This window comes from Meriones unguiculatus, chromosome 21 (genome assembly GCF_030254825.1).
Source record: "Meriones unguiculatus strain TT.TT164.6M chromosome 21, Bangor_MerUng_6.1, whole genome shotgun sequence".
NCBI lineage: Eukaryota > Metazoa > Chordata > Mammalia > Rodentia > Muridae > Meriones > Meriones unguiculatus.
In genome coordinates, this window is record NC_083368.1 from 18,141 (window position 1) to 44,008 (window position 25,868).

The window sequence follows — 25,868 nt, forward strand, 5'->3', positions numbered from 1 at the left end:
ATGAACTCACAGACCCAGGTTCCCATATCCCTGCTGCTTTGGGTGTCTGGTGAGAAACTCAAAATGTTATAATCTTTGCAGAGTCACTTCTTTGTAGACAAAAAACTTAGAGTGTGCCACGCTTAATATTTCTTACATAATAAAACTCTGACAACATGATAGTACAAAGATGTTAAATGTGGCTAGTTGTTCACAAAATTAACCTTTCTAAAAACAAAACAAAATTAATATATACTGGGATATTAATAATCTAAGTTAAATCACAGAAGCATCTTATGTGTGTCTAACTATTTCATAAAATTATTTCCCTCTAGTTCAATCAAAGTAAAATGATAGCTGTAATTTGCAAAGGATGTTTTAAGTATTTACAAATACAAACTTATATGAGTGTCTATTTAGGCAATATGGCAACAAATAAAATATTTTCTTCTTAAAGCAACTTTATATCAGAGTATGTAATTTATGGTCAGTGGTTGCCTTTGTTAGTTTAACTGTCCTATAATGTTATAGATAGAAGGCATTAAAGGCCAAGGTCCAATTTTTAAAATATGCATTGTAATATAGAAGGCAGATAATTACTCAGAACTCCAGCAATCTTATCAGTACATTAATATTACTACTTTATATGCAGGGTATGCAGCACAGAGAATATTTGTAAAAACAACTCTGCGGTGTCGCTCAAGCACTTGCTACTCTTCACTTAATGCCCACCCAGGTTAACTTCTATCAGTTTCATGGTTCACTTTGAGAAATTAAATACTTTTCACAGTTTAAATCGCGTTATAGATATTTTGCTGTAGAGTATATTGAATGATACTATCTATGTACAAGGTAATAATGTTTATACATGTTGACTAACATATTGTATCTCAGGTAGATTCAGAGCTGATTTTCAACCCTAGCATTTATCATCCGAGGGCTGCAAAGCAGAGCATGTTTGGATGTGTGTAACAGGAACATGGCAGAGCACACTGCACATTTGAGGAATGCAGAGGCAGTCGCCAGGGAAGCTGTGCTCTGTTTGATGAGTTCATGTTTGGACATCACTTGTATCCTGATTCCAGAAAATTAAACTTTGAAAGCACAATTGTAATGACTAAAATTCATTAGATTTAATTTCATTAAAATTTTATAAAGAAAAAAAAAGATGTTAAATGACAAATTTCAATTGCTTTACAATCTGTGTTTGTGTTTATATTCATATTTATTGTGTGTTTCTGATTGCAGGTACCTGTGCAGGCATTGTGATGACTCAGTCTCCATCCTCCCTGGCTGTGTCAGCAGGAGAGAAGGTCACCATTAGCTGCAGGTCCAGTCAGAGTCTTTATTACAGTGACAACCAAAAGAATTTATTGTCCTGGTACCAGCAGAAACCAGGGCACTCTCTTAAACTGCTGGTCTACTGGGCATCCACTCTGCACACTGGAGTCCCTGATCGCTTTACAGGCAGTGGATCTGGGACAGATTTCACTCTCAGCATCAGCACTGTGCAGGCTGAAGAACTGGCAGTTTATTACTGTCAGAATAGTTTCAGTATTCCTCTCACAGTGCTTCAGCCTCCAACACAAACCTCCTTGAAAGTCTCACCAGATGCCTGCACCACACACAGCCCTGGACCTGCACACTTCTCCCTTCTGCCTGATGGCAGGTGTGCCTGAAAACATGCTGAAAAATTTTGCAGAGCCCCTTACTAAATTATAGGTTTAACGATTCTTATGTCTTCTTTATGAAAATACTTTATATGAATATGCAAAAAACTCAGTTTTTTATTTGTATTCCATCTGTAACACATTACTACAAACTCTGTTGTTTGAATATAAGAGATTTTCTTTTCTTTTTACAATATTGGAGTTCTGATATCCACCATAGTGATGGTGATGGAAAAAAATTATTTCTATTTAGAGGCACTAAGAAAGAGTATGTTTCTTGGTTTTTCTAGATTATATAGTACTTTCCTTCCTTCCTTTCTTCCTTCCTTGCTTCCTTCGTGGTGCCCATATCTCTGCTTATTCATTTACTTTCCATAAAGCATTTTAATTTTTATTACATTTTAGTTAATTACCTATGTCTGCATGCATCTGAGTGTGCATTAGTGTGTCTGTGTATGCATATTTATAGGTGTACATTGGACATGACATGAAGGTCAGAGGAGAATTTAGATCTGAATCTTTTTCTGTTTTGTGTCTGGGGATCAACTCAGGTTTGATATCAGGCTTGGCAAAAAGTGTCTTTGCATTTGAGTTATCTTGCTGCCTCTTAAAGTCTATTGTGGGTGTTAACTCATTGAATACAGTTTCATGAAAGCAATGTCTTTCCAATAGATCATATATTTTGCCCATATGCACTAACCCTCATTTTGCTTTCCATTTCCTGGTATTTCTTCTTTCCTGTCAGGAGGTACTCAGGGAAAGGGATTCAGGAGACATCTGGGATTACTGGAAGGCAACTTAGGTTTTATTTTTTCCCCAATGTCTACAATAGAGCGAAATCTGAGGCAGAGATTGAGCCTCTCGAACTTCTTCCTCTAACTGACACCCCACTTTTCTATGCTGCTTTTATATCTCTCAAAACTCTGGCATGGTATGAAAGAGGCTTCACTGCTGTCATCCCTTAAATATTTACCTGTCCTGGTTAAGGAGATCTCCTACAGGATCTTTATGAAAATTAACTGCAGTTCAGATGAATTAATGATACATTTCCTGTTTTGATTTAAACAAAGGTCAGAAGTTAAGAAGTTAGATAGCTGATAGAAATTCATCAACTAAAATAAAATAAAAACCTCTGTGAGACTCCAGATGCCAAGTACATACATCTCACTGGAGAGAGGTTAGGCTTGACACAGATTTATTGTCCCAAAATGAACATTCCTTTGGATCAGTGGGTCTCAATATGCATTAGGGCATCTAGAAATTATTGTTTTAAACCTTAGATGAGCTTGTGAATCCAGAGATATTTAAAGAATCTCTTAATGCATAGAAATGCAAACAATTGTTTGGCCATATAGCCTATGGCATGGACTTTATTTACACATGACATGAATTATTATTGTTTTGTACCTACCATGAACTTTTTGGAAGGCAATGTGTTTAAAATGTCAGGCAATCCATTATCCTGCTAATTGCTGTGAGGCAATTACTCTTCTGAGGTAAGGACTGTATGTTAAAAGGGTATAAATAGAACTAAATTCATAGAATAAACCTTGAAGCCCAATGGAATTAGCTTAATCAATAATTTGTAAATATGTAACTATGTATATATGTATGTGTGTTGGGCTCTGTAAGCAGGTATCCTTATGGCCTTCCCCCAGGGGAACTGAGAACCAGGACATCTCTAAGGCCACCTCCAGAATTGGCGGGGACTTTTGAATACCTGCTGACTACCTGCAACCAGTAGTTCTTTGTATGAGCTAATCACCTTCTAAGAGGACTTGCCTTTCTTCTCTCTCTTTCTCTCTCTCTCTTTCCTCCCTTTCCCAGAGACAGTCGTTGTGACCCTGACCATCTTCCCCTACTAAAAGCTCCCATGAGGAACCTGTTGGTGGTGTAATTTATGAACCCGGTGAAGAACTCCACTGTGCTATCCTAACCATGTATTTGCATGTAACTGTGTCCATCTGTTTTTTTTTTTTTTTTGTATATATGTTACATGAATGCACGTCAATTTGTATGTAAGGAGCTCCTTTTCTGTTTTGTCTACTAATGTGTGTATCAATACGTATGGGACTATATGTGTGAACACTGGGCTGATACAATGGACATGTCCACAACAGCTGATCAGGAATGAGATTTCCCAGAGGACAGCCTGTATTTGCTGCAGTTTCCATAGAGGAGATGCTAGTTAAGATCAATGCTATCGTGATAGGTTTAATGAAACCCAAGCCTTTGCCAGCTGGTAACCATTTGCCCCTTGCTTTCCAAACACTGACAATTGAGCTTTGATTGAGCCAGCTTCCTAGGGAGGACTTTATGGTAGAGAATCCACTGTGTTGAGCCAGGTCTCAAAGACAGGATATGCCCTTCCAGACCCAGTAAATAGTTATAAACTGCCCAGAATCCCTTTTCCATTCCTGCAATCAAGTTCCTGGCTTCCAGTATGTTGCTGTGCAGGCTAGCTTCAATGAAAGAAGTGGGCTAAGATTCATTTTTTACAGTTCTAGTTGTTTCTCCTGGGTGGAACAATTAGTTCCAACAGGCTTTAGTTTGGCCGTGGCTTTCTTTCCAAGCAGTCAAATGCTTCATGGCCAGGCTCTAGCATTTGGAAGTAAGTAACTAGAGTGGACAAGCCAAGAGCCCTTTGTCAGTCAAATTAGGACAGCCTGCTGATAAAAAATAGAAGCCCTGATTTCTTGCCTCTGCTGGTCTCCTTGGGGAGCTCCTGTACCCTCCAAGTCTTTTTATATCCTTCTTCTTCTATAAGATTCCCTGCACTCTGCCCAAAGTCTGGCTATGAGTCTCAGCATCTGGAAAGTTCCTGCTCCCTGTCTTCTTCCACCTCTGATGTCTATTCTGTTTGCCCTTGTGAATGAGGATTGAGTATTTTTATTAGCATCTTCCCTGTTGATTAGCTTCTTATATTCATAACAGTCATACAGATCCAGTATTCATTTTATACTTATCGAACTCTGAGTTCCTCTTTAATTAACCTATCAAATAGGCTTGAAGAATCAGATACTCCACAAGGACCATTCATGGAGAAGATCTAGAACCCCTCCTCAGATGTAGCCCAAATGCCTCTCAGTTTCCAAGTGGGTTCCCTAGTAAAAAGAACAGGGGCTGTTTCTGACATGAACTCAGTGGCTGACTCTTTTGATCACCACCCCTGTTGTGCAGCCTTGCCAGGCCACAGAGGAAGAGGATACAGCCAGTCCTCATGAGACCTCTTGATAGGCTAGGGTCATGCAGAAGGGGAGGAGGACCTCTCTATCAGTGTACTAGGGGAGGGGCATGAGAGAGAAGAGGCCTGTAGGAAATGAAAGCAGGAGAGGAAGGACCTACAGTGGGGAAACAAAGCAAATAAATTAGAGAGGACAGGGTCTCCACAAGGAGAGCAACAGAACAAGAAAATTTGAACACAGGGAACTTCCCAGAGACTCATACTCCAACCAAGGACTATTCATGGAGATAACCCATAACCCCTGCACAGATGTAGCCCAGGGCAGTTCAGAGTCCAATTGGGTTACATAGTAATGGGAAGAGGGACTGCCTCTGACATGAACTGACTGGCCTGCTCTTTGATCACCTCCCCCTGGGGGGGAGCAGCCTTACCAGGCCATAGTAGAGGACAATGCAGCCACTTTTGATGTGAACTGATAGACTAAGTTCAGAAAGGAGAGGAGAACCTCCCCTATCAGTGGACTTGGGGAGTGGCATGCAAGCAGAGGGAGGAGGGAGGGTGGGATTGGGATGGGAGGAGGGAGGGGCTTATGGGGGGATGCAGAATGAATAAAGTGTAATTGATGAAAAATTTAAAAACAGGGAAAAAATAATTTAAGAGCCTTAAATGACTTTCAAAAGTGGAGGAAAACATGGAGTTAGTCAATTGGCATGGAGCACGTCTCGCCCCTGGGGGCAATGGTCTCCTGAACCTACTCAGACCTCAGACACCACCACTGCTAGTTCTAAAACTGATGCAGGATGTGTTCCAACGAGGGGGTTAAGGCTTCTCATAATATTTCCTATAAGCCCACACCTGTTTGTTTATATCCCCCATTTTTATTCATTATTAGCCAGATAGAGCCAAGTAATTGTGGTAATGATACTTGCTTTTTTGCCCAATGCTGGAATGCTAGTAAATCTAGGTATGCCCTGGTTACTCGCATGCCTCGCTGGGTGCCTGTGCCCATTGATGCCCCTCACGCTATGACTCTCTTCAGACAGAAAAGGGATCTTGGAACTACAGCCACCATTGTTACTGCCATCTCATTGGCGGCTGTTGGAGCTACCACCGGAGCTTTAGCCATGAGTCATACTGGGGAGACTGCTCAGACCCTGAATAATCTTTTAGCCAATGTAGCTCATGCCTTAGATGTACAAAAAGGAATTAATGCTCAAGTAAAAGGAAGCTTGATGGTGTTCAATCAGAGGATTGACCTCGTGCAGGAGCAAATTGATACCCTATGGCAAATCGCTCAACTTGGCTGTCAACGAAAATATGCTGGACTTTGAGTCACTAGCATATAACATGAGAATTTTCCCTGTGCTGCAAATCGGTCTAAACAATTGTCGAGCTATATTTTAGGTAATTGGACTGGAGAATTTGATACTACGATGGAGCAGCTGAGAGTGGCCATTGTCACAGTAAATTCTACCAGAGTGGACACAGGACTAGCCACAGGATTATCATCATGGATTGCTGCAGCCATGAATCATCTGAAGGAATGGGCGGGCATGGGAGCGTTAACAGGCCTTCTGGTGTTGGTTTCCTTGGTTTGCCTGTGGTATATATGCAAGATTAGAGTCTCACAACAGCGTAATGCAGCCATGACCATTCAGGCCTTTACAGCCATTGAAGCAGGACAGTCTCCCCAAGCATGGTTGGCTACCATAAAAAGCTAAAATGTTACGCTCAGGATGCGAGGCTAAGCACTGCACTCAGGGTCAGCCGCTTTGGACCCAGAGAAGAGCAAGTCTGATTGCATGCGGGTTGATGCCCCAGGTCCCGCCTCTGAGAAAAAGGTATCAGACGGGTCTGATGCTCTTTGGGTGGATGACACCTAAATGAACATCAATACAAAGTCCCAATTTATTTCTAATATCAAAGATCAGACCTCTACTCTTGCCTGATGCATCTAAAACAAAAAGGGGGAACTGTAGAGAGCTGCGGAATGCTGTGCCTTAAAGATGGAGCTGGTTTCCGCCTTCCACCTTCCCGATGGTGAGTGCTCTCTATCACGAACAATTCCATATTTGACTAAGGCTGAGGATCTGGCTTGCTTCCATGTATGTGGACCTATCTGCATTGCCCCCGTGGCACGCCTGGTTGGCTACCCAGAGGCTATTTAAGCTGTGGGCTGGCTTTCCCCAGGGTCAGATGATTGTTCAAGGTTCCTGAATAAACTGCATTGAAAAAAAAATCATGTTGAAAAAATATGAAGACAGTTGGTACCTTTGCTTTGTGTCAGATTATACAGAGGATGCCTTCCTGCTAATTACATATAATACATTGGTTTGGGGGTTGTGTATGTAGCATTTCCTATGATAATGTAGGTTCCAATATCCATAATTTCTTCAAGATGTTTATCATGGTGGAGTGTTTTTAAACATGTTTTCTGGGTGCACTGAGATAATCATGTAGTTACTGTCCTTTTGTCTAGTTATATGTCTATTTTATGTATACATTATCTGTTAAATTAACTATATTTCTATGATTAAACATTGGACTGGGGAGGGGCATAGGAGAAGAAGAGGGAGGGAGGGTTAGATTGGGAGGGGATGGAGAGGGGGCTACACCTGGGATACAAAGTGAACTCAATTAATTAAACTGTAATTAATAAAAATAAAATAAAAATTAGAAAAAAATAAATAAATAAAAGTGAAAAGAAATTTTAAGGAATAAAAAATTGTTAAAAAAAAACTTAAAAAAAATACAAGGCCTTTGCTAAAGAGTGGCTCCTGCAGCTTAAGAGCCAAAATTCAAAAAGTTCAGTTGACAAGGCATCAGGCCTTATGTCTCGAGGTTCAGCGTTCAAATCCAAGGTTCCTCTCCTTTTCAGGTCTTGTGACAAGTGGTCCCAAGTAGGAAGGCTGCCAGCCTGAAAGATTAAGAGTTTAAGTAGAAGAAGAGAAAGGTCAGACTCTATGCCTGTCCATATTCTGATGAAGAACTTATTTAACATCTAATTTGGAGGTATGGCAGGAAACAGGTGTGTTACAGACTACATTAAATTGCTGGAGAAATCCAGATATCTTAAAACTAGTGGCTCTCTGAGTGACTGTGGGCAGGGAACCCTTGAGAGTAGGTCACTAAATTTAGAAAACAACAGATTAACTAAAAATGGTACTTAAACCAATAGATATGAATCATACTAAAAAACACAAGTTCATAAAAAGTCAAGTCACTCATAATGATGCCAAAGGATCAAAATTCCCTCAAGAATTCAACTCAAAGGTGCTTATATAGGTAAAATTTGGGGTGAAAATGTACTCATAAAATGTACTCATAAAGTGACAAATTACTGAAAAACACACACAAAAAATCACTCAATCAAAGGTAGGAGGAAGGCTAATGATATATAGGCAAAAATAAGCAAGATGTAAAAAAATAATCAGAAACATGGCAGAATAAGTGAGGTGGGGAGAAAAAAAACAATTGAAATGTTGGGAATTAAAATTTCAATGCCTCATATACAAAACAATAAAATGGGAGAAAGAATATCCAGGATAAAGGTTGAAGCAGAAGAAATATACAATTAAAACAGCAATAAATGGTTTGTTTATATATATGTATATATGTATTTAGTATATATGTATACATGTAAATTGTTTGTTTATATATGTATATATCTGCATATAGATATATATGCTTATACATGTATATGACTATAGCATCAAAGAATTCTAGCATTTGATGAAAAGAGCAGTCTTAAGAATTGTAAGGTATAGAAAAGCCAAGATAAAACCTAAAGCTACAGAGAAAACAGTGAAATGAAAACAGAAAATTTGATGTATAGAGACAAACTTGAGAAACCAAAAAAAAGGGCATTTATTTCTGTAAATAGACATCACCAGTGAAGGGATTCTCCATGTCAAAGAATGTGTCTATAATAATGCAAAAAATTACAAAGTAAAATGTTCAAAGATATAATGGAAAAATGTCAACTCAACTCGAAAAGAAAATATATCAGAATGACTTGTGAATTCTTACTCAAAACTTTAAAGAGCAGAAAAGTATAGAATAATATATTTCAGATCCTGATAGTAAGGAAGTGTCAAATAAGTTAACTATGTCCAGAAAATTTGTATTTTAAGTTGAGGGTGTAATAAGGACATTACAAAATAATCACAAACTTAAGAAATGTCCATGACCTTGAAGACAGCACTACAGAAGATACAATAAAAATACTATACATATAGAAAAAAAGAAAGTGTGTCTGAATTGTGAGAGCACAGAAAAATGTTGATGTCATGACCAGAATACATTGATAATAGGTAGCAGGAAAAGACATATCAGTATCTTGTCCAACCTCACAAGACAGAAAACTCAAATATAGTTGAGAAGTAGGGAGAAAGGAAACAAACAATTAACAATTTAGTCCACCAAGACTCCCCAAATTATAGAAATTAAAAACAACTTCTTTTTTTATTTTATTTTTTTATTTTATTCTTATCAGTTACATTTTATTAACTCTGTATCCCAGCCGTGTCCCGATCCCTCATTCCCTCCCATTTTACCTCCTTCCCTCCCTCATCTCTACCGTGCCCCTTTCCAAGTCCACTGATGGGGGGACCTCCTCCCCATTCATCTGATCCTGTTTTATCAGGTATCTTCAGGACTGGCTGCAAAGCCCTCCTCTGTGGCCTAACAGGACTGCTCTTCCCTTCGGGGGTGGGGAGACCAAAGAGCCAGTCATTGAGTTTCTGTTAGAAATAGTCCTTGTTCAACTTCTTAATAACTTTCTGTGAGTCCAACTCAGAAATAAAGATGCACATATTGTTGACTAGGCTAAAAAATTGTACCCAATTATCTCTTTTCTCAAGAAACACACGAACTGGTAATGACATACACATGCCTAGAGTCAAAAGACAAAAGTAAATCTACTAAGAGAATGGGGACCAAAGCAAGCTGGCAGAGCTCTTCTGATATCTGCTACTGGAGAATATAAACCAATGATAAATGAAACTGACAAAGAAAACAATACATGAAATGAGTCAACAAAAGTACAAATGCATACACCCCACACTTTTGGGTGCAAATTTTATAAAAAATAAACCAACATAAAAAAGTCATAGAAGATCAGATATGTCCTGATATAGTAACATGGTATGACTAGATCCTTTCCTCCGGCTCACATAGGCCTTCGTCAAGGTATTATCAAGGCTGCATTCTCATCTGCATACTTAAGAAAATTTTCTTGCATGACTACTGAAGATGTTGGTACAATCATTTTTCTCTTTCTTTTCATTTTGCAATAGGGTCTCCCTTGAAACTTAGTCAAAAGGTTGTGACTCTGTGAAAGCCCTGACTCAACCACTCACCTTGTCATGAGTAGAAGCCTGATCCTTCCTGTCCAAAGGTTTTCACAGTTGCTATTGGAGCATGCATTAAGAAAATCATCAAGGATGTCCATAATTTTTTTTTCTTTTCTTTTCTTTCTTTTTTTTTTTTTTTTTTCTGTCAAGGAGAGTTTTTTATTCCAGGTAGACCTGAGCTAAGTCTTACTGTTTTTTTTTTTTTGTTTTTTTTGTTTTTTTTTTTTTTTCATCGCACTTCCTGGACGCCATTTTTGTAGTTCTTTTTTTTTTTAATTTTATTTTTCTTATCAGTTACATTTTATTAACTCTGTATCCCAGCCGTGTCCCGTATCAGTGGACTTGGAAAGGATGTCCATAATTTCATGACTACTGCTAATCAGCCTGGTCCAGGATAAGTGGGCTGAACCATATCCCTAAACACAGAAAAATAAGTTCTGATTAAAATGTAAAACCACTTTGGAAATCAATCTGGTGCTTTCTCAGAAAATTAGGAATAGTGCTTCCTCAAGATCCAGCTATACCACTCCTAATTCTATATCCAAAATATGCGCAAGTATACAGTTTGCTCAAGCATATTTGTAGCAGCTTTATTTGTAATAGCAAGAATCTGAAAAGAACCCAGATGTCCCTCAATAGAGGAATGGATACAGGAATTGTGATACATTTATACAATGGAATAGTACTCAGCAATTCAAAACAAGGAAATCATGAAATTTGCAGGCAAATGGTGGGAACTAGAAAAGATCACACTGAGTGAGGTGTTGGTATAAATTTCTTTTGGAATGTATGCAATTTACCCTTGTTCATTCAAATGCTGATTTCTCTATACAGAGAAAGATACAGAGAGAGTGGGAAACCTTGTCTTGTCCCTGATTTCAGTGGGATTGCTTTAAGTTTCTCTCCGTTCAGTTTGATGTTGGCTATAGGCTTGCTGTATATCGCCTTTACTATGTTTAGATATGTGCCTTGTATCCCTGATCTCTCTAATACTTTAAACATGAATAGATTTTGCATTTTGTCAAATGCTTTTTCAGCATCTAGGGAGATTATCATGTGGTTTTTTTTCTTTCAGTTTGTTAATATGGTGGATCACATTGATGGATTTCTGTATATTGAACCACCCCTGCATACCTGGTATGAAGCCTACTTGGTCATGGTGGATAATATCTTTGATGTGTTCTTGTATTCGGTTTGTAAGTATTTTGTTAAGTATTTTTGCATCAATGTTCATAAGGGAGATTGGCCTGAAATTCTCTTTCTCTGTTGAGTCTTTGTGAGGTTTAGGTACCAAGGTGACTGTGGCTTCATAGAATGAGTTTGGTAATGTTCCTTCTGTTTCTATTTTGTGGAATAGTTTGAAGAGAAATGAAATTAGCTCTTCTTTGAAGGTCTTTTAGAATTCTGCACTGAAGCCATCTGGTCCTATGTTTTTTTTGGATTGGAGACTTTTGATGACCACTTCTATTGCTTTGGGGGATATAGGACTATTTAATTGATTTATCTGGTCCTGATTCAGCTTTGGTAAGTCAAATCTATCAAGAAAATTGTCCATTTCATTTAGATTTTCAAATTTTGTGGCATATAGACTTTTGAAGTAAGTCCTAATGATTGCTTGGATTTCCTCAGTGTCTGTAGTTATGTCCCCCTTTTCATTTCTGATTTTGTTGATTTGGGTGGTGTCTCTCGGCCTTTTAGTTAGCTTGGCTAAGGGTTTGTCAATCTTGTTGATTTTCTCAAAGAACCAGCTCTTGGTTTCATTGATTCTTTGAATTGTTTTATTTGTTTCTAATTGGTTGATTTCAGTCCTGATTTTGATTATTTCCAGCCGTCTACTCCTTTTTAATGTGTCTGCTTCTTCTTTTTTCTAGGGTTTTTAAGTGGGCCATTAAGTTGCTTGAATGAGCTGTCTCGAATTTCTTCTTGAAGGCACTTAGTGCTATGTACTTTCCTCTTAGCACTGCTTTCATTGTATCCCACAAGTTTGGGTATGTTGTGTCTTCATTTTCATTGAGTTCTAGGAAGACTTTAATTTCTTTCTTTATTTCTTCCCTGACCCAGCTGTCATTTAGTAACAAGTTGTTCAGTTTCCATGTGTGTGTAGGCTTTTTGCTATTTCTGTTGTTGTTGAGGTCCAGCTTTATTCCATGGTGATCAGACAAGATACAAGGGATTATCTCTGGACTGGAAATTCCAATCTCTGATGTTCTGGTGTGCACAGTTCAGTCTGGGACAGTGACCAGATCAAGCTGGCGTGTAGCTCTGGGCTGGCGACCAAGTGCCTGGCAGAACTGGGATCTCTTCTGCGGTTTAGCCGGGTGAGTTAAAGCTGATTGAATCCCCCACCGTGGGGTATCCTCTCACCTGGGAAACACAATCTCTTGTGTTTTATGGCTGGGAGTTCTGATTGCTGGTCACTGTGCCGATTCTGCTGTGCTGCTGCTCAGAATGAGAGTCCTCCTGGCACTGCCATCTTGCTGCGCCTCCTCAATAATACACATTTTTGAGACATTGTCTCTATGTTTAGATTAGATTGGCCCAGAAGTTGTTATGTTCCCAGGATGTCTTCAAACTTATGAGTCTCCTGCTTTTGTTTCCCCAGTTCTGGGAGTAAAGATGTGAACCTCCACTCCTTGCCATTATATTTCATCTATTTATTTTTCTAGTATATTTTACACACGATTCTGTGCTTTATAATTTACGTTTTATATATACTTTCAGAGTTCAACAATAAGAACTCCTGGCAGCTTCTGATGATTTTTATCTCTATTAATATTTTATACTAAGGGAAACATTTTTACACACTTTGGATGCCAACAATCACTGATGTAGTGTTCTATTGTTCTCTAAAAAATCATTAAGTAGATTAGGATGGCTGTACCCCTTTCTGGAAAAACCTATCTTAATCCAGTTTCAATACTGCTGATTTCTAAATTTCACAAGCATTTGTATTTCTTGAATGAAATCTCATGGCAGTGTTGGCCTACAGAAATGAGTTCATGAAAAATCTATTTTTTCTGCAATCATTTCTCCAGATTTAGACACTTTCAATTTCCTGAAGTTGTGAGGAGGATACTTGTTAGTTTTTCCTGGGTATCCTTTGCTTTGAGATTAAAGTTTCTCTGATCTCAGTCTTTTTTTTTAAGGTTTATTTATTTATTATGTATAGATTATTTTGCCTGCATGTACACCTACATGCCAGAAGAGGGCAAAGGATCTCATTATAGATGGTTATGAGCCACCATGTGGTTGCTGGGAATTGAACTCAGGACCTTTGGTAGAACAGCCACTGCTCTTAACCTCTGAGCCATGTCCCCAGCCCCTGATCTCAGTCTTAAATTAATGTCTGCCAAGATATCCACAGAGTGAATTCTGGGCTAGTCTTTACATCTTAGTCCCTAGTTTAGCTCAGAAACTAAAGCCCAAATGTCTGAGGCCCTGTTCTGTTTCTCCATTTCAGAGAGGCTTTAGAAATGTGTAACACTGAACACAGTTATTCTCAATTCTCCTTTTTCCTTTCATCTTTTTTTCTGCTTTATCCTCTTTCTCTTATGACATGCTTTCTCTGTTACTTTTGTTGCTGTTTTTGTGATTTTGTTAACATATACCAAAAACTGTGAATTTGAGATAGCTCTACTAATGTTTCTAAAGAAGTCAATTGATTTAAATATATCTCTGATTTTAACCCATATCTGCTGTTAGAGCACCTAGTACTTTTCTGTTTAAGAGCTGTAAGGCAATCTTTTTCAGTGATTGCTCATGCTTCCTGTAATAGTATTTTTGACTGTTGATTGACACCAGTTACACTCACAGACACTTCGAAGGCATTTGCTTATGCATTTGCTGACTGTTTTGCATGGGCCCTCTGCAGTCTAGCCCACCTGCCCTGAATTTATAATCCAGCCTTTGCAGTGAAAACTGAACTGGATCAGACAGCAGAGGGAGCAAGATGAAGTCACTGACCCAAGTCCTCATATCCCTGCTTCTTTGGGTGTCTGGTGAGAAATTAAAAATATTATTTACAATCTTTACAGAGTGACTTATTTATAATAAGAAATTTAGTGAGGGTGCCAGGGTATTATTAAATGATAACACTGACAAAATGAGAGTATAAAGATATTAAATACAAATTTCACATGTTTTTACAATCTGAGTTTTTATCTATATGCATGTTCACTGTGTATTTCTGATTGCAGGTGCCAGTGCAGAGATTGTGATGACTCAGTCTCCATCTTCCCTGGCTGTGTCAGAGGGAGAGAAAATCACCATCAGCTGCAGGTCCAGTCAGAATCTTTTATACAGTGGCAAACAAAAGAACTTACTGTCCTGGTACCAGTAGAAACCAGGGCAATCCCCTAAGATGCTGATCTACTAGGCATCCACTCAGCACACTGGGCTTCCTGATCGCTTCACAGGCAGTGGATCTGGGACAGATTTCACTCTCAGTATCGGCAGTGTGCAGGCTGAAGACCTGGCAGTTTACTACTGTCTGCAGGGTATTAGTAGTCCTCCCACAGTGCTTCAGTCTCCAACACAAACATCCTTGAGAGTCTCAGCAGCTGCCTGTACCACACACAGCCCAGGCCCTGCACACTTCCCCCTTCTGCGTTGATAGCAGCTGTGCCTGTAAACTTGATGAAAAAGTTTGCACAGCCCCTTACAAAATTATGGATCCAATCATACTGATGTCTTTTGGTATGAAAAACCTTTATATGAAGATGCCAAAAGGACTAAATATTATCTTTGTATTTCTCTGTATCATATTACTACAAACTCTGCTGCTTGAAATTAAGAGACATTATTCCTTCCTTCCGTCCTACCTTTTTTTTTCCTTTCTTCCATTTTTTGTAGTGCCTGATGGTAGATCCTGATAGGTAATTACCAAATAAGTTGCCCCTGCCCGGAAAAATTCAAGTTTCAGTTGAGAAAGTAATTTGGATATTACCAGAGAAATCAGAAAGTTAGGAAATGACCATGACCATGAAGACAGCACTTCCAAAGATAATAAAGAATACTATACGTATAGAAAAAAGAAGTGGTGTGTGAATTGTGAGAGCACAGAAAAATGTTGATGTCATGAGAGGACTAGATGGACAATGTTAGCTAGAAAGAATATATTAGTATCTTGTCCAACCCCTGCAAGACAGAAAACTCCGTATAGTTGAGGAGTAAGGGAAAAAAATAACAATTTAGTCCATTTAGACCCCACCAAATTATAGAAATTAAAAATTATTAGAAATTATTTCTTAATGATCTTTTTGTGCCCAACTCAGAAATACAAATGCACATACTGTTGGAAAAGGCTAAAAAATTGTACTCAATTGTTTGTTTTCTCAAGAAACACACCAACTAGTAATTACATACACTTTCTGAGAGTCAAAGGACAGATGAAAATCTACAAAGAGTTTGGGGTCAAAGCAAACTGGAATATAAACCAATGATAAACAAAACTGATAAAGAAAGAATATATGTTTTTTAGGTGTATAGATTTCATTATGTTTATCATATCTTATAGGTCTATATAAGTGAGTATATCCCATGTTTGTCTTTCTCCTTCTGGGATATTTCACTCAGAATGATCTTTTCTAGATCCCACCATTTGCCTGCAAATTTCATGATTTCCTCCTTTTTGATTGCTGAGTAGTATTCCATTGTATAAAAATACCACAATTTCTGTACCCATTCCACCGTTGATGGACATCTGGGTTGTTTCCAGGTTCTGGCTATTACAAATAGAGCTGCTATAAACATGGTTGAGCAAGTGTCCTTTTTGTGTACTTGAACAAACTTTGGGTATATACCTAGCAGTGGTATAGCTGGGTCTGGAGGAAGCACTATTCCTATTTGTCTTAGGAAGCGCCAGATAGCTTTCCAGAGTGGTTGTACCAGTTTACATTCCCATCAGCAGTGGAGGAGGGTTCCCCTTTCTCCACAACCTCTCCAGCATGTGTTATTGCTTGAGTTTTTCATCTTGGCCATTCTGATGAGTGTAAGGTGATATCTCAGGGTCGTTTTGATTTGCATTTCCCTGATGGCTAATGAGGATGAGCATTTCTTTAAGTGTTTTTCTGCCATTCGATATTCCTCTGATCAATCCTCATTTAGAAAGATAGATGGGATGTGCATTGAATGTGTGACAGGAGTCTACTGAGCGCATCTGAAAGACTAACTAGCAGTGTTTCCAAAGCAAAGACTCATGACCAAACCTTTGGCAGAGTACAGGGAATCATAAGAAAGAAGGGGAGTTAGTCTGATGGGGAAAGGATAGGAGCTCCACAAGGACCAAATATATCTGGGCACAGGGTCTTTTCTGAGACTGACATTCAACCAAGGACCATGTATGGATATAACCTAGAACCTCCATTCAGATGTAGCCTGTGGTAGCTCAGTAACCAATTGGTTTCCTAAAGTGAGGGGAACAGGGACTATTTCTAACAGGAACTCAATGACTGGCTCTTTGGTCTCCCCACCCCAGAAGGGAGGAGCAGTCCTGTTAGGCCACAGAGGAGGGCTTTGCAGCCAGTCCTGAAGATACCTGGTAAAACAGGATTGGATGAATGGGGAGGAGGTCCCTCCATCAGTGGACTTGGAAAGGGGCATGGTGGAGATGAGGGAGGGAGGGAGGGACTGGGAGGGAATGAGGGATCGGGACACGGCTGGGATACAGAGTTAATAAAATGTAACTGATAAAAAAAATTAAAAAAGAAAAAAATGCTAAAAAAAAGAAAGAAAGACTATATGAAATGAGTTAACAAAAATACAGATGCATATAACCCACACTTTTAGCTCATATTTTATAACAAATAAACCACCATAGAAAAGACTAGAACGTCAAATATGTCCTGATACAATAGCAGAGTGTGTCTGAACTCTTTTCTCGGTTTCTAATAGGGCCACATTCAAGGTATTATCATGGCTGCATTATCATTTGCACACTCAAAAATATCTTCTTTTTAGACCAGTAAGGATGTTGGTGCAACCTTTTTGCTTTGTTTTTATTTTTCTTTTCATTTTCTAATAGAGTCTCTCTTGAGACTTAGTTAAAGGCTGCAACTCTGATTAAATTCCTGACTCAACCACTCATAAGTAGAAGCCTGATCCTTCCTGTCCAACAGATTTCACACATGCTGACTGAGCATGCATTAAGAAAGTCATCAAGGATGTGGAAGATTTCAAGAGTACTACTAATCAATCAGCCTGGTCCAGGAGAAGGTGGCTGAATGCTATCCCCACACACAGAAAAATAAATTCTAATTCAAATGTGCAATGAGCTTTTTCTGAAAGAAATCTATATATCAAGCCAAAAATAATTTAACACATGTGATTTCCATTTTAGTTATCGCTGAGTATGTTTTTTGTTTTTTGTTTTTGTTTTTTTGGTTTTTTTTGCACATGTGCACCTCCATTTTTTATCTCCTCAATTGTTGATAGGCAATTTGTTGATTTAGTTTACACTATTGTAAATAGTGCAACAATAAAAATGGATATGAGGATATATCTATTTTGTTCTGGTTTATATTTGTTCAAGAACATACCTAGTGCAGAATTAAATGTATTAAATGGTAGTTCTATGTTTCTTAAACATCCTCCACATTGATATCCCCAGGGGCTGTAACAGTTTGCAGTCCCTTCAGAAGCATATACTGCTTGCTTCTTCTGCATTGTTTTGCCATTATTTATAGTTGTTTTTATGATTTCCTTTTTATTAGCTATTCAGATGAAGTGATTTTTATGGCATGCTTTGGTTTCTATCTCACTGTCAAAAAGAAAAGCATCTGAAAGCTACAAAAGATCATCTGAAAACACTACTCATCAGAAGAACACATGATTTCCTGGAACTTTTGTTACCTTCACTCATATCTATTGATTTAAAAGAGAATGGACAATGTGGTTTTTTTCCTCCATATTGTCAGCTGAGGATTCTTTAGCTGAAGGCACTTTTAAGGCTTTGCCTGGATGAAACTGTTTACACAAGGCAATTAGCTCATCTGTAATTTGTTGATCTTTTATTATTTCTTTCACACAAGTTCAGCACATTTTCTATTATGTTCCAAATTCATGATGTCAGTTAGACCGTATAAGTAAAGAGATTTTCATTTTAGGTTAAAGCACTGTATGAGGATATTGTGTGCCTTTTCTACCATAATAAACGATGACAGTGCCAAAAGAACAAGGTTACGTGTGTGTGTGTGTGTGTGTGTGTGTGTGTGTGTGTGTTAGTGGAGGGGGGAAGTACTCAAAGGCTATGGCTCCCCTCAGTCTGTACTAACAAGAAGCAAGATTTATCTGCAAAAGTAGCTTACCTTAATTATGGGATGACAACAATAGCCAGAGTTATTTGGATGTTCCCATGGGGACTTTGTGACCAACAACTCATTTGGTTGTAAACCATTCCTGTCAATGGAGGTTTCACTTGGAAGAGAAAGAGGTCTAGTTGAGGTTTTGTCCCTGTTGTTATTTTGATTCCATTAAGATTTTTTTCATATATGTATATACAATAAGAAGAGTCTGTTTCCTTTCTTACCTTCCTATTTCTTTACCACAAAATCTTGTTGAACAGGGAGTAATTGTACTGGTTTCTAAGGAGAGCCTTTACCCCTTCTCACTACTGTTCATAGTAGTGAAAGATACTCTGCATTCCATCAGAGGAGAAAAGTAACCACCAATGCTATTATAAACCCTGTGATCTAGAATGAATTTGGAACTAAGCAATTATATTCTAATTGGATTTAAGGCTCACTTCATGAGATGGAGCCCATGCCAGAGACTGTTCAGTGGCCAAAAACCTGAGACTAGATAGGCCATGGACCTAGGAGAAACCAAAATTGTCTAGGTTTGCTGAAGGGACATAGTAAGGAAATGACTCCCAATGACATTCTTTTCTACCCATAGATTAGATTCTCATTCATCCCTCGCCAGAGAAGATACTTCCTGCAGTAAATGCGAACTAATATAGAGACTTACATGTAGACAAAGTGAAACAACTGAGAGAACTTGGAGAATTCTGTCCTAAATGGAGTGTCTTCATTAAACCCTTCCACGGCGGGCTCAGCAAACCCTGCAGAAGAGGAAACAGATAGATTTGGTGAGCCAGAACTGATGGATGACATCAAGGAAACAGTGTCTTCCAGACCCAGTAGGACCAATGCACATATAAACTTACAGAGACTGTGGTAACATACACAGGTCTAGTACAGGTCTAGGCTAGATTGTACCTCAGTGGTGAGAAGGGGAAATGGACATGGGCTCCCCTCCCTAACAAAAAGAAGGGCACAATTTGGAGTGGTTGTGTCTCTGTGTAGATCTCTCTGGACTAGAACTTGCTTTGCACCCCAGGCTGGAAAAAAACTCAAAGTCTTCCTGATTCTGTCTCCTCAACTCTGGGAGTACACATGTGAATGTCCACTCCTTGTAATGACATTTTATATATTTTCTGTTTCTTGTACTTTGTATTAATACTGTGTCTATAATTTACTTCTTATATATTTTTCATTATTAGATGATATGAAAATTTCAAGGTTTTTTATTTCTGCTATGTTATTCATTTCTGTTCATACTCTAACATTTTTTCTTTAATGGCACCATTCTCTGAAGTTGTGATCTACTGGTCTTTATAAAATTATTGCTTGATGTTCTGATCAGGAAATTGTCTCCTGTGCCAATGAGTTCGAAGTTCTTCCACACTTTTTCTTAGAAGATTTAGTTTGCCTGGTTTTATGTTGAGGTCTTTGATACACTTGAACTTTAATTTTGTGCAGAGTGATATATATGGGTCTGTTTGCATTTTTCTATATGTGGACTTCCACTTAGTCCAGCACTATTTGTTTAAGATGGTATATTTTTTTCCATCGTATGGTTTTGGAATCTTTGTCAAATATCAGGTGTTCAAAAGTGTGTGGGTTTATTTCTGGAGTTTCAATTCAATTTTGTTGATCCACCAGTCTATTTCTATGCCAGTACCATGCAGTTTTTATTACTGATGTCTAGAGTACAGCTTGAGATCAGGGATGGAGATACCTCCAGAAATTCTTTTACTGTACAGGATTGTTTTAGCTGTTCTGGTTCCTTGTTATTCCATATAAAGTTGAGAATTTTTCTTCCAAGATCTGTAAAGAATTGTATTGGTAATGTGATGGGAATTGCCTTGAATCCATAGGTTGCTTTTGATATGCCATCTTTACTAAGTTAATCCTGCAAAACTATGAGCATGGAAGATATTTTCATTTTCTGATTATCTTCTTTTATTTCTTTCTTCAGAGAACTGTTTTTTTTTATACAAGTCTATGTGAATCTCTGATTGAGGGGAGCAGGGGCTGCCTCTATCATGAACTCAGTTGTGTGCTTTCTGATCACTCGTCCCTCCCTGATGATACAGCCTTGCAAGGCCACGGAGTAAGAAGATCTATGGAGTCCTGATGAGACTTAACCAGCTATGGGCAGAAGGCAATAGTGAAGCACTCCCCCTTTCAGTGGACTAGGGGAAGGGATGAGGGTGGCTGGTGGGAATGGGGAAGTTTAGGGAGAGGACTTCAATCTAGACATATAATGAATAAATTACGAATAAAATAAATATTAAAAAAAGAAGAAAAAAATATTGCTTGATTTAAAAAAAGACTGTATGCCTGCTTCTGGAGTCATTTTTTTTTTAAATCACTAGTTCTTGTGCAAGCAAGACCATCAAAACCCTGTTTAAATACTATTAATTTCTAAATTACCATAAAAGATGAATTTCTGGAATTAAACATGCTAGCCAGAGTTGATCTACTGGGACGATTTCATGAAGAAATCTCCTTTGTTTCCTTCCCCTTCCATTCTCTCATTTTAGAGCCCTCTTTCAATTCCATGAAGTTGTGGGGAAAATACTTGTTAGTTTCTGTTGGGTTTTCCTTTGCTGTGAGATTAAAGTTGCTATGGTCACAGGTTTAAATTAACGACTCTTAGAATTTCCACAGAATGTATTCTTGGCTTCTCTCTCTTTTTTTTCCCCCTCTTCTTTATTCTTATCATTTCTTACAATTTATTTAATTGTATCCCAAATGTGGTCCCCCCTTGTCTCCTCACAATTCCATCCTCCCTCCCTCCTTTTGCTCCTTCTATACCCCTCCCCTAATCCACTGATAGGGGTGGTTCTTCTCCTCTTCTATCTGACCTTAGACAATAACATCTAATCAGGATTTGGTGCTTTGTCTTCCTGTGTGGATTGGCAAGCCTGTACCCTCCAGGGAAAGTAATCAGAGAACCTACCACCTAGTTCATGCCAGAGAAATTCCCTGCTCTCCTTACTAGGCAGTCCACTTGGAGAATGAGCCTATGAGCTACATCTGAGGCAGGGTTTTAGGTCTTTCGTATGCATTGTCCTTGGTTGGTGTATCATTCTTTTTAGGGCACCCAGGGCTCAGTATTTATGGCTTTGTTGGTCATTTCATCTCCCCCTTCTTTCATAAGATTCCCTGCACTCTGTCCAATGTTTGGCTATGAGTCTCAGCATATGTTTTGATACCTTGCTAGGTCGAGTCTTTCAGAGGTCCTCTGTGGTAGGCTCTTGTCCTGTTCCATATTTTCTCACTCTTCTGATATCTGTCCCATTTGCCTTTCTAAATGAAGATTGAGCATCTTATCCAGGGTCCTCCTTCTTGCTTAGCTTCTTTAGGTGTACAGATTTTTGTATGTTTATCCTATATTACGTGTCTTATATCAACTTATAAGTGAGTATATACCATGTGTGTCTTTCTGCTTCTGAGATACTTCACTCAGGATGATATTTTATAGATCTCACCATTTGCATGCAAATATCATAATTTCCTTATTTTAAATGCTGATTAGTATTCTATTGAGTAAATGTACCACAATTTCTGTATCCATTCCTCCTTTGAGGGACATCTGAGTTTTTTCTGGATTCTGGCTATTATAAAAAATGCTGATACAAACATGGTTGAACAAATGTCCTTGTTACATACTGCCTAGGAGTGGTATAGCTGGATCTTGAGGTCTTAAACTAATTGTTTGAGAATGACCCAGATTGATTTCCAAAGTTGTACAAGTTTACATTCCCACCAGCAATGGAGGAGACTTTCGCTTTCTCCACATCCTCTCTAGCATGTTTTTCATTTGAGTTGTTGATCTTAGCCTTTCTGATGGGTGTAAGGGGAAATTGGAGGGTCATTTTGATTTGCATTTCCCTGATGACTAAAGACATTGAACATTTCTTTAAGTGTTTCTCTGCATTTCAATATTCCTCCATTGAGAATTCTCTATTTAGCTCAGTACCCCCATTTTTTAATTGGATTCTTGATTTGTTGCTGTTTAACTTCTTAATTTCTTTATATATTCTGGATATTAGCCCTCTGTCAGATACAGAGTTGGTGAAGATCCTTTCCCAATCTGTAGGCTGTCATTTTGTTCTGACAACAGTGTCCTTTGCTGTACAGAATCTTTTCAGTTTCACGATGTCTCATTTATTGATTGTTGATCTTAGAGCCTGTGCTGTTGGTGTTCTCTTCAGGAAGTTGACTCTTGTGCCAATGAGTTCAAGGCTCTTCCCCAGTTTTTCTTCTAACAGATTTTGTCTCTCTAGTTTGAGATGGAGAACTTTGATCTACTTTGCATTTAGTATTGTGCAGGGTGAAGAGTATGGATCTATTTGAATTTTTCTATGTGTAAACAACCAGTTAGCCAAGCACCATTTGTTGAAGATGTTGTCTTTTTTGCATTGTGTAAAGTTGTGGCATCTTTGTAAAAAATCAGGTATCCATAAATGTATGGGTTTATTTCTTGGTCTTCTATATGACTCCATTAATACACCATTCTGTTTCTACACCAGTATGATGCAGTTTTTGTTTTGTTTTGTTTTGTTTTGTTTTTTTACGGTTGTTCTATCATATAGGTTGATATCAGGAATGGAGATTCCTCCAAAAGATTTTTTTATTGTAGGGGATCATTCAAGCTATTCTGTGTTTCTTGTTATTCCATATGAAGTTGAGAATTTTTCTTTTAAGGTCTGTAAAGAATTGTGTTGGTAATTTGATGGGAATTGCATTGAATCTGTACATTGCTTTTGGTAAAGTGGCCACTTTTACTATGTTAATCCTGACAGCCTATTAGTATTGGAGATCTTTCCATTTTCTGATATCTTCTTTTAATTCTTTCTTCAGAGACTAGAACTTTTTTCATACAAGTCTTTGACTTTCTTGGTTATAGTTACACCATGGTACTTTATATCCTTTTTGGCTATTGTGAAAGTTGTTGTATCCTTAATTTCTTTCTCAGCACATTTGTCTTTTGTATACAATGGGTGCCATTTTTTGGCATTAATTTTATATCCTGCTACATTGTTGAAGGTATATATATTTATCAGCTATAAGAATTCCTTGGTAGAATTTTTTGGGTCAATCATGTATACTATCATACCATCTGCAAATAGTGATACTTTGACTTTTTCCTTTCCAAACTGAGTCCCCTTGATCTCCTATAATTGTTTACTTACTCAAGCTAGATTTCAAGAACTACGTTGAAGATATATGGAGACTGGATAGCCTTGCCTGTCCTCAATTTCAGTGGTATTGATTTTAGTTCTCTCCCTTTAGTTTAATGTTGGCTATATGCTTGCTCTATATTGTCTTTACTATGTTTAGGTAAGTGTATTCCTTGTATTCCTGATCTTTTAGAACTTTAAACATAAACTAATGTAGCATTTTCTCAAATGCTTTTTCAAACTCAAAGGAGGTTATTATGTGCTTTTGTTCCTTTCAGTTTGTTTATTTGGCTGATTTCCATTTATTGGACTATCCCTGAATACCTGGGATAAATCCTACTTAGTCATAGTGGATACTATCTTTGATGTGTTCTTGAATTCTATTTGTGAGTATTTTGTTGAATATTTGTACATCAGTGTTCATAAGGGAGATTGGCCTAAAATTCTCTTTCTTTCTCAGGTCTTTGTGAGGTTTATATATCAAGATGACTGTGGCTTCACAGATTGAGTTTGGTAATGTTCCTTCTGTTTCTCATTTGTGGAGTAGTTTGAAGAGTATTGGTGTTAGCTCTTCTTTGAAGGCTTGGTAGAATTCTCCACTGAAACCATCTGGCCCTGGGCTTTTTATGGATGGGATAGTTTTGATGACCGCTTCTATTTCCTTAGGGGATATAGGACTACTTAATTATTTTTTTTTGCAAGGAGAACTTTGATGACAACTTATATTTCCTAAGGGGACAAAGGACTATATCCTTTATATATCTGTTCTTGATCCAGCTTTGGTAAGGGGAATCGATCAAGAAAAATTTCCATTTCTTTTACATTTTCAAATTTTGTGGTGTACAGGCTTTTGAAGTAAGACCTAATAATTGTTCAGATTTTCTCCATGTCTGTTGATATGTCCCCCTTTTTACTTCTCATTTTGTTGTTTGGTTAGTGTCTCTCTCTCTTTTAGTTAGTACGGCCAAGGGTATGTCCTTGTTGATTTTCTCGAAGAACCAGCTCTTGGTTTAATTGATTCTTTGAATTGTTTTATTTGTTTCTAATTTACTGATTTCAGCCTTAAGTTTGATTATTTTCAGCCATCTACTCCTCTTGTGAGTGTCTACTTCTTTTTTTTTTCTAAGTTATCCAGGTGAGCCGTTATGTAGCTTGAATGAGATATTTCAAATTTCTTCTTAAAAGCACTTAGTGCTATGAACTATCATCTTAGAACTGCTTTCATAAGTGTTCCATAAATTTGGGTAAGTTGTGCCTTCATTTCCATTGAGTTCTAGGACATTCCTAATTTCTTTCTTTATTTCTTCCCTGACCCAGCTGTTATTGAGTAGCAAGTTGTTCCATTGCTATGTTTGGGTAACTTTTTGTTATTTCTGTTGTTATTGAAGTCCAGCTTTAGACCATGGTGGTGAGATAGGATACAAGGGATTATTTCAGTCTGCTTGCATTTGTTGAGGCTTTGTGACAAACTTCATGGTCTTTTTTGGAGAAGGTTCCATGAGCTGCTGAGAAAAACGTAAATTCTTTTTTCTGTGACTGAAAAGTTCTGAAGATGTCTGTTAGGTCCATTTGATTCATGACCTATGTTAGAGTCATTGTTTCTTTCTTTAACTTCTGTTTTGTTGACCTGTTCTTTGTTGAGAGTGGGGTGTTGAAGTCTCCCACTATTTATGTGTGGGGATATATGTGTGGTTTAAGTTTTACTAATGTTTCTTTTTCAAATGTGGGTGTCCTTGTACTTGGGGAATCAATGTTCAGAATTGTGAGGGCTTCTTGGTGGAATTTTCCTTTGATGAGTATGAAGTGACCTTCCCCATTTCTTTTGGTTAATTTTGGTTGAAAGTCTATTTTATTAATCTTAGAATGGCTACTCATGCTTGCATCTTTAGTCCGTTTGCTTGGAAAGCTGTCTTCCAGCCCTTTACTCTCAGGTAATGTCTATCTTTGTGAATTAGTTGTGCTTCTTGTATGTAACAAATTCTTGGATCTTGTTTAGACATCCATTCTGTTAGTCTGTGTCTTTTTATTGGAGAATTGAGTCCACTGATATTGAAAGAGATTAATGACCTGTGGATCCATTGATTTTGATGTTGGCTATGGTAGCATGTTTGTGTGCTTGGTTACTTTTTGTTTTGCTGTAGTGAGGTTAATTATTTCCTTTGTCTTCCTGAAAGTAGTTAGTTTTCTTAGGTTGTATTTGTCCTTATAGT

The 25,868-nt window shown here is 38.0% G+C and overlaps 1 gene segment (V, D, J or C); it reads left to right on the forward strand.

The window, feature by feature from the left end:
- On the forward strand, nucleotides 1–1,658 carry LOC132649763 (immunoglobulin kappa variable 4-1-like). The segment is given in 2 exon segments: nucleotides 1–49; nucleotides 1,228–1,658. Coding segments are annotated over 2 exon segments (480 nt in total).
- The last annotated feature ends 24,210 nt before the right edge of the window (nucleotides 1,659–25,868 follow it).